The sequence below is a fragment of the Carlito syrichta genome, unplaced genomic scaffold, assembly GCF_000164805.1.
Source record: "Carlito syrichta isolate Samal-C Ts95f unplaced genomic scaffold, Tarsius_syrichta-2.0.1 Scaffold311050, whole genome shotgun sequence".
In the NCBI taxonomy this organism is placed as follows: Eukaryota; Metazoa; Chordata; class Mammalia; order Primates; family Tarsiidae; genus Carlito; species Carlito syrichta.
The window spans coordinates 227,514-242,303 of record NW_007255146.1 but is presented as its reverse complement, the minus strand read 5'-3'; the positions used below and the strand labels follow the sequence as shown (position 1 = coordinate 242,303).

Here is a 14,790-nt window from a genome sequence, read left to right as displayed (position 1 = left end):
TGCTTCAGAAAGTTACTTTGTTTGGAAATAGGGTCTTTGCAGAGGTGATCATGTTGAAATTAGATCATTAGGATAGGCCCTACTCCAATATGGTGGATGTCCTCATAAGAAGGGGAAATTTGAACACACATGCAAATAAAATAAAGATAATGTGAAGAGAAATATGAGGAAGATAGCCATCTACAAGCCATGGAGAAAATCTGAAACAGATTCTTCTTTACAGTCCTTGGAAGGAACAAACCCTTCTGACACTTCACAGTGATTTTGAACTTCACAGTTCTCCACAACTGTGAGACAATAAATTTCTCTTATTTAAGTCACCCAGTTTATAGTTCTTTGTTACAGCAGCCCAAGCAAACTAAAACACCAATCTTTTATGTCATAATATTTATCACAATTTATGACTACATGTGTGTTTGCTTAATTTTTGTCTTCTTCATCAGTTGATAGTTTTCAGAATGGTAGGAACTGTCTCTATTCTTATTCATTTATTTTAAATTATCACCAAATATCTTCCTATGCTGGCCCAAGGGAGAACAAGGCTCAACAAGAGCAAAAAAGAAATTCTGATGTTAAAAACAAATGTTGAATGGTCTAGAACAGGTATAGAAAAACTACAGTCATCAAACCAAATTTGGCCCACCTCCTATCTTCATAAGACTTGTGAGCTAGGAATGTTTTCCACATTTTTTAAATAGTTAAAAAAATCAAAATCAAATAACAGTGCATGATATGTTCATTATGCAATATTAACATTAAAAAATAAAATTTATTAAAACACAGACATACTCATTTAAATATTGCCTATGGGTACTTTCACGCCATAAGATAGTTGTGACACATCACATTGTTCACAAAGCCTAAATTATTTACTATCTGGCCATTTACAGAAAGAAAAAAAAAGCTTGCCATGCAATAATTATTGTAGGTGCACATTTGAGCACATTTAATCACTAGAACACCACTATAACATAGACTAACCAGGACATTCATCTTTTCTCCACTAAAAATTCCACAACAGACTACTGAACTATTCTTCTCCCTAGAATATCATAGTTCTGGTTTTATTAAGATTAATGAACAAAAAGGATTTGCTGATTAAAAATTTTCAACTTCCGTGAACTTTTGCTATAATGTATGTATTCTGATAAATGAGTGAGTCTCTAACTGTAAATGGAAAGTGTGATGATGATCATTACAGACACCTATTCAAATCTATCTATCCAAAATTAACAGTATACTATCATAGAAGTCAATTCTTAGGTACAAAACTAGTAATTGGCTGATTTAGATATGAATACATTATAGAGTAGGTCTTAGACTCGTATTCACACAAAAAGCACCATTTACCTTTGGTGGAGGAACAAATTGAACACATTCCAGCCATACGGTTATAAAGAACTTTCCACATATTGCACAGTTTTTTCCCCGAGAAATTATGTTTCTGGCCTCTGGGTACCAGTCTATGGCATGCATTAAGAAATTATTGTTTTCTGCTAGCTGATTCATTATAAATCTTGATGCTATTTCCTAAATTAAAAAAGAAGAATATAGTTCTTCAAATTATTTTCAAAATAACTATCTTACATTACATTGATTTCTCACTGAAAAAAAATGTTTGTTTTATTCCTCAGATTCTGTTAAATTAAGATTTTGCAGTATATTTCATGAATTGTGTTGTAAATGACTGGCACTGCAAATGAGTTTGGTTTCATCAATATAAGAACAGTAAGTTACACTATAATACTTCTAGAGCTCTTACACGTAGGAATCCAAGTCATAATAAATTTGCATTACATATTTTATAAAGTTGCATATAGTTTGGGTTCAAATTTTGTACTTTTCATTGTAATAAGCAAAGACCATACAAGCATTCAGGCTAGACTCAAAAATGGGTTTGTCATATTCACTAAAGTCTAAATACTTACTACTTAAACCAGGGTTCACAGATTGCATTGCCTGCAAGCTTATTAGAAATGCAGACTCTCAGACACACTACAGACCTACTGAATCAAAATCTGCAATTAGACAAGGTCCTTAAGTAATCTGTATGTGTGCTAAAGCTTAAGAAGTACCAGTCTAAATTTCTTCCTGCACTGAGTACCTGAAGAGCACCATCTTGGTAAAGTGCAATGACTTCTATGAACCAAATCTCTGAATTCAATCTGTCTTAGACCTCTCCACAGAGACACGTTCGGAAAATTGATTTTATGCATTAATATTATAACTTTAAATAATAAAATGGGTAGTGAGGAAATGGAATTTGTCTTTCAACTAGGGTTTTCAACAACAGCATCATTTTTAAATATATTATATGACATGTTACATTAAATCTTCACTAAACCAGTAAAGAAAACAAATAAACATTTGCCTAAATCCATTAAACATTATCCATTGTTGATACCAGTAGTGTGGAAGTCATGTCTAAATGTTACACAAACACTGCTTGAAATTTAAATAGTGTTTGGGGATGATTTATTTGGGACTTTTCTTTTTCTGACCAAAGGGACAAGATTTCCCAGTAGTACAAAATAGTCCACGTCAGGATCTGATAGAAATCTTTGGAAATGCATACATACATAATTTCACTCATCCACCCCAATAAAAACCTTTAAACATTTTTAAAAACAACAGCAATAATCCTATAAACTGCTGTTTCCCTGTGTCCTGTTACCCTATCCCTCCCAGTTAACAAGCCTCTCGGAAAGCTGCTTTTATAAGGCAAACAGCCCTCCCTGAGCACGGATTCCATTTATGTCTGATCCTTTAACAGTACAACCTCCTACCCACTTTAGCTCATTCTCCTGGATAGTTACATGACTGAGGTCATGTTTTCACACATTACCAGGACTTCTAAATCAGATGTTTATCATCACCCTTTCTCCAACTACTTAAGTAGAGCATAGCTTGTGATTCTGAAGGAAAACTGACTTTACAGGTTGTTTTTTAGCGACATGAATTCAATGGCTAAGGGCTCACTATAAGCTGCAGAAAACTCATAGACAAGACTTCATTCCCCAAAACAGGAGATGGGAGAGGATTTGCTGAAATACACGGGACCTGTGAATTGGTTCAAACCGACCACTTTTTCCATTTATGATTTGTGTACCCAAACATGTCTGTTGCACTCAGTACATCCCTTGACACCATTTACATCACCCATTATTTATATTCTTCTCTTACTTGCTGCCAGTGTGTTACTTTGGAAGTATAACAAATACCATTTAAATATATAGTAATTTTTTGGAAATGTGAGTACATAGAAAATAAGATACTACTGGCATGACTAATAGTATCTTTTAGGACATCTATTAGAGATACATTCAGTGTAGTTTTTGAGAATATACAATTTAATGATGGTTTAATTCAAGTGTACTTTAAAAATCAATAAATCTTTTATAGAAAGATTTTTCCATAAATATATTTTTCTTATTGAAGAGCTTATATTTTATTTTGCTATAACATTTGTAAGTTAACTATACATGTGTGTTATATATATATATTCTAATCCATCAGAAACTGAAATTGTTTTAATGTGTATTCTTTTATTTGTCTTTACCCAGTATACCTTTACATATAACTATATGATTTGAATTATTAAACGATTCATATACAAATTACACTTACATAAGTATAAAAAATTATAAAATGTAAAAACAAATATGAACCCTTTGAGGGAATGATAACTTTGGAATTATTATATAATTAATTGTTACTATGTATTTCTGAAAGGCACTAAAATAGAGCATCAGGAGCAAAGATTCTGAGTCAGAGTTAGACACATAGATGCAAATTCTGGCTCTATGGCTTATTAGCTTTATGACTTGATTTGGGTAACTCTTTAACTTTTCTGATCTTGGAAACCCCATCTGTAAAAAAGGAATTTTTTCCAATACTATCATATAAAGTTTGGAGAATTAAATTATATAACAATGGTAAAACATTTAGCCTGACATCTATTAATACAGCATATTCTGATTTATATTTTGCTATAAAATAGTTATTAGCATTAAATTTTAATTACCAAATCTCTGAAGTGAAGTTTTAAAAAATCTTCACCAAGACACAGCCTGTATCAAAGGCCTATAATTTCTGACACCCCAAATAGTTTAATCAGTAACACTGACCAAATGTCCAGTAGAAATGACTTTCAATTTAAATACAAATATTAAATATATAATCAATTTAAGTCACCTTTGTAAGGAAATTTTCTTGAAATGTTTTCAAAAATACCAAGATCATTTATATATTACAAGCAAAAAGTTATAGAAATAACTATAATAGACTAAAATTAGACTAAATATATATTTTAAATTGACTATTGTGTTCTAAGACCTTATAGTTTTAAAAATTATAAATGTCCTTCTCTCACCTTGAATCTTGGTCCTAGTCACAGGGCAATGCTCTTGTCTTAAAGGGCTCTCTACAGAGACTATTATTACATTGGGTTAACTGCTTATCCAACCTCCTCTATGAACCAGAACCTCCTCCAAACTAAGACTACCCTGTCTACTTTATCTATCTTTCTGCATCTTCCTTCTTAGCCAATATTGCAGAAGGGGGTCTGGAGCCCAAATGCTTAAGTTGACATCATTGTCCCAACACTGAATAGCTCTGTAACCTTATACAAGTTATTTGACCTCTCTGGGTATCAGTTTCTTTATCTATAAAAAGGAGACAATAGTGGTACCTACCTTTTTGGGCAATCAGAGCACTAAGTTTATTCCATTTAAGTGTTTAGAACAGTATCTTGCCTATATTAAACTTAAAATAAGTGTTAGCTACTATTATTATTCTAACATGCTTGATGCAAGGGGGAAAATATGCTATGAGGTAATTTAAAAATTAAATCCTAATGTTTTAAATGATCTATAAATAAATCTCAACTGAGTTTTGGGGGTTTTTATTGGTTTGCTTCACATAACAGTAAGAAAAAAAAGCCATTTGCCAAAATATTCTCTGGAAGAGATTTGATTAAAAAGAACTAATCAAATAGTAAAAGATACCAGTTCTTTGGTCCAGCAGTTTCATTCATAGGGGTAATATGGACATGAGCTGCAAATTTACTTCGAAGATGATCACTGTAACTTCCTAGGGAAGTAGTGAAGAACAGTATGATATCATCATATACCTAAATACCATTCATCCATCAAAAAAGATGTCATGGACAAGGTTATGTTTGTTTTTTACTAATTGAAAAGATATTCACAATATTTTGAGTGAAAAAAAACAAGGCTCTAAATAGTGCATAGAATTTGAAATTATCTTCAATAAAAAAAATTCTGGGTGAATAGAAAGTTCTAAAAGAAAAATTATCAGAGAGAATGGTTAGAGCTATACATACTGGATTTCTTCATGTTTTTATCAACTTCTACTGAATAATTTTTTTCTAATTTCTCTAAGATGATGATGATGATGATGATGATGATTATTATTATTTTTGAGTTGAAGTCTCACTCTATCACCCAGACTGGAGTGCAGTGGCCGCTCCCGGCCACTGCAGCCTCGACCTGCTGGGCTCCAGCGATCCTTCCGCCTTAGGCGCGCGCTGCCACACCCGGCTAATTTTTTTATTTATTGTAGAGATGAGGTCTCACCAAGTTGCCCAGGCGGGTCTCAAACCTGCAGGCTCAGGCAATCCACTCACCTCAGCCTCCCAAGGCGCGGGATTACAGGCTGAGCCACCGAACCCAGCTAGATTATTTTTTATTACTTTTATAGTCAGAAACTTTTTATAAATCAATATAACAAATTTTTTCTTGCTCAACTATATTTTTTAGCTTCCTGTAATAAACATGTATTACTTATACAATAAGACGGGAAAAATGTTAAGCCATTGAACAAGATCAGTTGTTTCTTGCAGCCAGAAAACTTGAATCCTATATGATTCCTGCATATAGTGTTATGATGATCCTGCATGTTCAGCTGTATACTCAAATAGATCTGGGAAAATGTGAGATAATCTGCAATTTTTTACTTGTCTTTTACCAAAAGAGTCATCTGATATGCTTTCGATTCCTTATTTTGATGCCCTCAAAGTTTTTAACTAAAGTTAACATAATTTCTGGATCATATTTACTCATCCATTAGAGATGGAGACAAATGAAAGGGAATGGAAGATGCAAAGACTTCTCTAAGAACAAATCAAATACATCTTTCGATAATATTGAGAAGGCTAAAGTGAAAATCAATTTACCTCTTTGCTTTTAATCCAGCAAATTATATCTATTTTTATGAACTAAGCTACTCTGGAAAATCGATAGAATACATTGGATTGCGTAATCAAGTCAAAAAGATTATGTGTAGGATGTACCTTGCCAGTGAACTAGGGTTACATTTATCATTTGCTGGCTTGGCAAGAATGTCTTTTTAAAAGAAAACTCTTTAAAGCTCACATTGTAGATTTAGTTTGAAGACTTAGTGAATAAGTTAAGCCTTCACCTGTAGACTCCAGATGTTCTCTTGTTGTGCAGCAATAACTGGCCGCATCAGGAACAATGGGTTTCCCTCACAGTAGAATTCCCTCAGCTTCATATCCTGAAACTTTCAAAACAAAATAAAAACTTTATTGTACAACAAAATAACAAACTTCAACTCTGAAGCTATATCTTCAATAAAATTAGACTAAAATTACTTTATTTAGGATTTATAATCCATATTCATATTTTTTTTTTGAGTTGGAGTCTCACTCTGTCACCCAGACTGGAGTGCACTGGCCGCTCCCGGCCACCGCAGCCTCGACCTGCTGGGCTCCGGCGATTCTTCCACCTCGGACCCCCAAGTAGTTGGAACTACAGGTGCGCGCTACCACGCCCGGCTAATTTTTTGATTTATTGTAGAGATGAGGTCTCGCCAAGTTGTCCTGGTGGGTCTCGAACCCACGGGCTCAGGCAATCCACTCACCTCAGCCTCCCAAGGAGCGGGATTACAGGCTGAGCCACCGAGCCCGGCTCCATATTCATATTTTAAGACTAGGGCATACTCTAGTTGTTAGAAGCACAAGACTTTTAATGCTGGCATGAATGGCCATGACATGCCATTCCAGGTCATGCCTCTGTAACAGACAGTTGAGACAATCTGATTAGGGTCATAGAACTGGTTAGTAATAGAACAGTGTTTAGCAAATCAAATGCTGGGAACATTTTGCAAGAATTATATTTGTTTCAAAAAAAATCAAGCATAATTAAAAATAGCATTCCAAAATATGACAAACTCTTGGTCTCAAAGACTGTCTTATGTCCATTTATGTTTAATGAGGAAAGTAAGAAAAAATTGGAACATCAAAATGTTCTCATTGTAACCTGTTGTGCGGTGCAAAAATAAAAACAGGAAAATGTATGGTTCACAAGAATACTTAATCTTTGATAGCGCAAATCTAAATTAAACTAGAATCTACTACTTCAGTAGAAAAAGAAAAGTTTACTTTTACAGTATTAAATATTAAGCCTTTCCTCCAAATAACCCATGTGGTTTTCAAAGTTAAACTATTTTAGGGAGTTATTTCCTTTAGCCTAAATTTCAGCTATAAAATGGGGATAATAAGACCTATCACCAGTGGTATTCTGGTAAACCAGTTCCCTGGAAAGAAAAAAATAAAAAGTTCTAATTTGTGGTATGTGTTAATTCCATGGTGTAAATACTCCTATCACGGCTGATTCAAGTCACTGAACACTGAGTTGGAAAGAGATGTGCAAAGTCAGCTCTTGTGAGCTGGGATGAACTGGCTCCACACTGTCACAGCTCACAAAATTTAGGGAAGAATTCAAGATCTTTCTGTTATTTCAGCCCAGGATTTGAAACACAGCAAGCACTCGATAAATTAAAAATAATTTATTTAAAACATCTTTCTGGCTGGGCTCAGTGGCTCAGCCTGTAATCCTGCATTTTGGGAGGCTGAAGTGAGTGGATTGCCTGAGCCCGCAGGTTCGAGACCCGCCTGGGCAACTTGGCGAGACCTCAACTCTACAATAAATCAAAAAAATTAGTCGGGTGTGGTAGTGTGCACCTGTAGTTCCAGCTACTTGGAAGGCTGAGGCAGAAGGATCGCTGGAGCCCAGCAGGTCAAAGTTGCGGTGGCCAAGAGCGGCCACTGCACTCCATTCTGGGCGACTGAGTGAGACTCCAACGCAACAAAATAAAATAAAAAATAAATAAAAATAAAAAAATAAAACATCTTTCTGGGGCATTGGGTAATTGGGTCTCAAAAGATACAAGAAAGCTTGTGCAACACAGACAAGATTTTTAAAGAAGATAGAGTTCGGCCACATTGGTGTCACTTTGAGTCCTGGTCTCAAAATAGACATTCTAACTTAATTTGGTTTCCTATGCTATTTGTCTCAAGGGAACAACCTAGAGAGTTGAAGTCAATGTCAGCCCTAAGTCAGTGCTAGATATGCTCAAATGAAAAGGACATTCCTTGTAATGAATACTATATAGGACCATCATTTTTTTTCTTTCTGTTCTAAAGAATATTATACCATAATTTATACCTAAATTCAAGTCCTTTAAAAAAAAATCACCATTTCAAACTTGAACACTTGGTATATCTAAGTATCATTAATATATATGAACTTCATTTCAAAGTTGACCATAGTTCAAAGGGCATGCATTTGTCATCAGGGATTATGTTTCTCCTCCTTCAAGTCCTGTCACTATTCATCTATCAAACATGGCAAAGAGTTCTCCAGCTTGGTAACTCACTACACATAATTTATCAGAAGGAAATCTCAATGGGAAGAAAATTTAATAGCATATGTTTTGCAGCAGGTAAGTCTCAATAACCTAAAGTCACACAATTTTTTGATATCCACTCTGAGTATTCTGCAGTGAAACATCTTTCATGCCCTCTTTCTATATACACTACTTGGTTTTCTGTCAGCCTGTCTTGAGAGAGCAACACTCTTTGCCATAATGCTCACTCCAGTAGTAAATCAGCTGCGTTCCCCTCTGATAGCAAAATGTTACTAGGACTTTTCAGTCTATGTACATGCCTATGATAAAACAATCAGTGTTATGAATTTAATTTCAACTATATAATTTTGATGCCCTCCCTGGAAAGGCCTGCTGACATTTTTGTTGTCACACTTGGTATGGGGGAATGCTACTGACATCTAGTTGGTAAAAGCCAGGAATGCTGCTAAAAGTCTTACCCCACAGCATAGAATTATCAGGCCCCAAATGTCAACAGTGTTCAAATTGAATAACTTGGTTAAGAGGCACAAGAGCATAAAAAGTCACTGAAACATCAGAACTGGAGAGGAGATTGGCAGTTGGAAGGAGATGACAGTTCAAATGAAGATCGATCTATCTATCTATCTATCTATCTATCTATCTATCTATCTATCTATCATCTATCTATTACCATGCCCAGCCTGTTTTTATACTTTTAAGAAGGCTGGAAGATATAAAAGGTATGTGTCAATATAGAGAGATTAATGCAGAGAAGAAAGAAGGAATAATTAAACAAGAAATGGTGGCTAGGTACAATGGCTCACACCTGTAATCTCAGCACTTTGGGAGGCAGAGGTAAGAGCATTACCTGAGCCCCAGGATTTCAGACCAGCCTGGGCAACTTGGCAAGACCTCATATCTACAATAAATTTAAAAAATTAACCAGGTATGATGGTGTGCACCTGTAGTTCCAGCTACTTGGAAGGCTGAGGTGAAAGAATTGCCCGATCCCAGCAAGCCGAAGCTGTAGTGGCCATGAGTTTTCCACTACACTCCAGCCTGGATGACAGAGTGAGATTGACTCAAAAGAAAGGAAAGAAGGAAGGGAGGGAGGGAGGGAGGGAGGGAGGGAGGATGGATCAAGTGAAGAACACAGAATGATCTTTGAATATTAATATTTTTAATCACCCTCTCCTTCATGGCTAAAGGAAAGGTGTACATCAAAAAGTAAAGGAATGAGCATGTTATGTGTACTCAAAATTAAAGAGTAGGATTAGTCCTTTATGATCTAGACCAGATAGAGAAAGAAATAACAATACACAGCTCTAATAGACTGGCAACAGAAGACATTGAGAACATGAAGTCTCAATGACCTACATGAAAAGATAAGGATATAAAGCAATAAGAGAGCTTGAATGCAGAAGAAAACCAGTGGTGACACTGTCACAGTGGACCTTAATTCTTCATATGTAGAGCAGGCAAAGGTGATGCCAAGGTCTAGACATGACTGTGGATATGGTTTGTTGAAGTGAAGACTGGGAAAGCTCATTAAAACTAATAATTCAAGAAACTTTGAGGCTAAGGAATTTGTGTCAACTACCTTGCTTGTTAATGGTCTCAGATATTTGGCTATTTACTAGACATCTCCAGCTGGAAGTCCCACAAACACCTGAAATTCTAACATCCTAAGCCTGAACTCATGTTTCCTCCAAAATTTGCTTTTTTCCTTTCTTCTCATCACCTATATCAACTCTCTTACCATGTCCTGTCAATTCTGTCTTCTTAAAACTTTCGGATTGATCTTCTCTTTCCATCCCCATCCCATCTACCACCTTGCCTTTCCATACAACCTCCTCCTATTCCCTGCCTCCACCCACTACCCACTCAACCTTTATGGAGGCCTCTGTCTTATGTGAATTATTGCAATAGTACTCTAATTGGTCTTAGTGCAAACTTTTGCTGATGAAGTGGTTTTTTAAACTGAAAATCTGGTCATAATACAACCCTACTTAAAACTTTTCAAGACTCCCTTTTGTCCATAGAGTAAATTCAAAAGCCCTCATGTGCCATCTTGGATCTCTTTGGCTGATTACTCAACCATATATCCTGGGAAGCTCATCTTCACTTTTCTAAGACTCTAAGGTACTCAGAGATCTCATAACAGGCCTGTGTCTTTTCTCACAGTTATTATTCATGCTATACCCTTTTAAATCACTCCACACCTGTATCATCTCTTCAAGACTAAAATATCACCTCTCTAAACTGCTCCAGTCTCTGTCAAATATTTGTGTCCTTATTAGATCTTGTATATAAATTAATCATATCACCTATGCTCTGAGACAATCATTGTTGAAAAGCCTATCTTCATCCAACAGGCTTCAGTCTCTCTAAAAACTATGTCTTAAGTGACAATATAACAGAAGCTCAAAATTCAGTACCTAGTACACAGCTGATGCTCAATAAATAACTTATAAATAAATGAACACCTTCTCAGAAACTTTAGGCACACACAGCTTTCCCTGTGTACTCAAGATTTGCAAATGCCTTTTTCTCCAGACTTGGTAAATTGTTATAACTACTCCTACAAAGCTGCAGGCCTTAGAAACAATATACAAATTTAGCAAGTCCTTCTGTTGCTTCAGACTAGCCTGAAGTAATGGGGGAAAGCAGAAGGGGACTAGTTTAACAATAGCATTTTAAATGTAAACAGGGGGAAAGGAGGCTGAGATTTCACATGGACTCAAAAATAGAACCAATAGTAAAGGATGGCAAATTACCATGCAACCTTCCAACCATCTCAAAGCTCACAGGGTCACTCTCTAATGAGAACCGGGCTTTCTAAATAGGCTTAAGGCCAATTTTCGAGGAGAGTAAGATTTAAGTGACTATGGTGTCCAAAAAATAGATTTAATTAATAATTCTTTAAAAAAAATGATATGGATAAGATTTGCAGCCAATGAGAAATACAATAAACTGTATAATAAACTTGATAGCTAATAAGAATTGTGGTGATTAGGCAGATGATATCATTTGAACATAAGGAAGCCAAAAAATCTGTACTGGGAACCCCTCTCTCACACACCCTGTATGAGGGGGAGGGAAAATGGGCAGAATGTGACCTAGAGTCATAATCCTTCAGTATCTGATGGATACATTTCCCAAGAGAAGATCCTTAGAGGGAACTGAAGAGAAGAGGCTAAGAGCCAAGACCATAGGGGGGGGAGATGACTGAATTCCCAGGCTATAAACACACACACACACACACACACATCTTCCTTATTCTAGCCAGGGGAGAAGCAACTGAAGGGCCCCAAGCCCAAGTGCCCCCCTTCCTTTAATACCTGGGGCCTTAGAGTTGAAGGGCCAATGTCTCCAGAGTCTTCTTCAGGCCTCTCTATTTAAACATCAATGTAGAGGGCTTATTTGTGTCACTTCACAGTCATTACCTCCATACCTGCTTTAGACCCCATTTCTGCCCTAGAACTATCTGAGAATTAATGCCCTAAAGTGGCCTCTGCTTCTACTTTACTTGTGTGTGCCACCACAAATCATGCAACCACTTTACAGTGTAAATCAGATCACATCACTCCCCTGCTCAAAACCACCCAATGGTTTCTCATCTCACACCAAATGAAATGCAAATTCCTCACATTTGGCTTATGGGACTCTTATGGTTTGGATCCTGTACTCTCTTTGGCCCTATCTGCTAGCACTTTTTCTCCCTCTCTCTTTCTCCATTTCGTCCTCTCTCCATTCTGGAGATGATGCCGGGTGGAGCGTTATGTGTTGCTCTGTGGGTTCTTTGACTTCACTGCAGAAAAGCATTTCAAAGTGAGTCCCAAATCCTGGTAGCTCATCTCTACTTTCTGAGACTTCTGAAATACATAGAGATCTCACAACAGGCCTGTATCTTTTCTCAAGCCTGTATCTAGTGTGTGTTGTACCCTTTTAACCCACTCCATAGCTGGATCATCTTTTAAAGTATAGTATAGTTTAAAACAGAATTTAATAGAAAGAGGCATGCACAAGAGTAAGTGCGGGTTTCTTAAGAGAGGTATGTTCTTGCCTTTGACAAAAAGCTTTATATACTTTTACAACCATGATTAAGCAAACCATGAGTTAAGAGGGTGGGCTGCAGGAGTCTGGTCACAAGTTTTGATTACCATCTCTCAACCTCCTAAGGTCACAAGAACTTTCTAGGTAATTAAAGTTATTGCCTAACTAGATTTGGGCTTTCTTAGAACATCATGTCTATGTTTCGGGTAATTGCCTATTATTTCTGTAATCTCCTGCATTGGTAGATCTACATTCCAGTCTACAAGGTGGTCAGATCTGGTATGCCTGGTTGGTTGGATGAAAATTGTGTACCAGTAAGAAAGATGTCAGGATGCTTACCCTATCTTAATTTAAACTGCCTACAAAAAACTTATCTATCCATGCCTAACCTGCACTGAATAACCTGCCTCAGTACACTGGCTTTCTCCCCAAACATTCTCCAGCACAGGGCTTTTGCATTTCTCTCTTGGGGACATTTAGGCTCAGTTTTATCCATACTGCTATAAGTCAAAATAAAATGGTACAAGATCATTAGCGGCTTGAGAGGGGAAACACAACCCCAAAACTCGACAACCAGACAAGTTTTCATTGATGTACAAAAGCAACATGAAGTTCTTCTCATGTGCATGAGACATGTACCTTAACGAAAGATCACTCATGGCACACAGCAGCTGAAATAGAGTAACAAAAAACAAGAATTTGGGGGATACATTGTTTTAGCCTGTCAAAACACAAAGAGTAATAATTAAATATCCACTGCCCAAGTGCAAACAAGATAAAGGCAATCTATGTGAAAAAAAATTGGCAATGTCATTTAAAAGGCTGAAAGCTATTCTTACTCTTTGAGTAATTCTACTTATAGGACTATATCCAAAAGAAATATTTAAAATGGGAACAAATGTTTATGCATAAAATGTATCTCTCAGAATTATTTAACATTTAAAAGAAAACTTTTCTATATTTAAAAATGCAAGGTAAATTACATTATATAACTAAATCCTCTGGCCTTTTCACCTCAGATGTCTTGAAAAACCTAATCCTGAGTCATCCTTGCCATCACCTTTTTCAGTCTTTACACCCAAGCAAATAGGTGCTGTTTGCAGAGTCACACCTCAGTGCAGACAAGAATCATCATAAATTCATCATCACCAACTTCCAGGGCGCCCTCAGCAGTTGCTGGTAATTCCAATCAGGTTAACAAATTCTCCTAACTACATTTTATTTGCTGACTCATAATTCTTTACTCAGACATGAAATAGTTCTCCTCAGAGCTTGGTACATGCCCTTCTCACTTTATCTATTTTTTCTTCCTCAGCAATTTTACCCATACCCATGACTTTGATTAAATCTCTATGGTGATGACTCTGACTCTACAATGTACAACCAGTTGTGAACTCAAATCTTCACATAGGTTCCTTAAATATACATCAAACTCACTGTGTCCAAGATTGGACACATGATCTGTCCTAGTCAACAAATAGTTTCAATTATTTACAATTTAAACATGTATATTATTTATGTAATATATTGTAATAAATTTTAGTAAATATTAAGGTTAAATATCATATGATCCTTAAAGTTTATTCAAAATTTTAAAACTAATCAGTTTAATGTTTACAAAAGAGTTTTAATGAAAAAATGTTCATGATATAATATTGAATAAAGTAAGCAGGAGACAAAATTGTTCTTAAAATATATCTTTTAAATCACAAATATTAAAGCATAGACATATGCTAAAATAGTAATAGTTGTCACTGGGTTGTATAATTGTAACTTATTTTCATGCACTTTATGTTTTCCTAAGTTTCCCACATATTTCTACAGAAAACTATTTTTATAAACAAAAGAGATATTGGAAAACCCTTTCTTCATTTAAGTGTTGGAAAATAGGCCAAAAATTGGTCTCCTAATGTGAAAAAAAAATTGGCTTGTCAATATCAACTTTGATAGTATTAATTTTTTTACTTTTTGTAAAAAAAAAAAAAAAAAAAAAAAGGTCCTCATTATTCTTCCCTCTTTGATAAGTGAATGCTTAAGAGTAAGACAAAAATCTCTATTTTTGGC

The 14,790-nt window shown here is 35.7% G+C and overlaps 1 protein-coding gene across 1 annotated transcript in view; it reads right to left on the bottom strand.

Moving 5' to 3' along the window:
* Positions 1 to 14,790, bottom strand: part of LRRC69 (leucine rich repeat containing 69) — a 100,652-nt gene that overhangs the window by 24,959 nt on the left and 60,903 nt on the right. Inside the window, exons 6-7 of the mRNA XM_008068491.1 lie at positions 6,442 to 6,543; positions 1,351 to 1,530 (exon numbers count right to left, since the gene is read on the bottom strand). Of these exons, the coding sequence (XP_008066682.1) occupies positions 1,351 to 1,530; positions 6,442 to 6,543 (282 nt within the window). The remainder of the gene's footprint in view (positions 1 to 1,350; positions 1,531 to 6,441; positions 6,544 to 14,790) is intronic.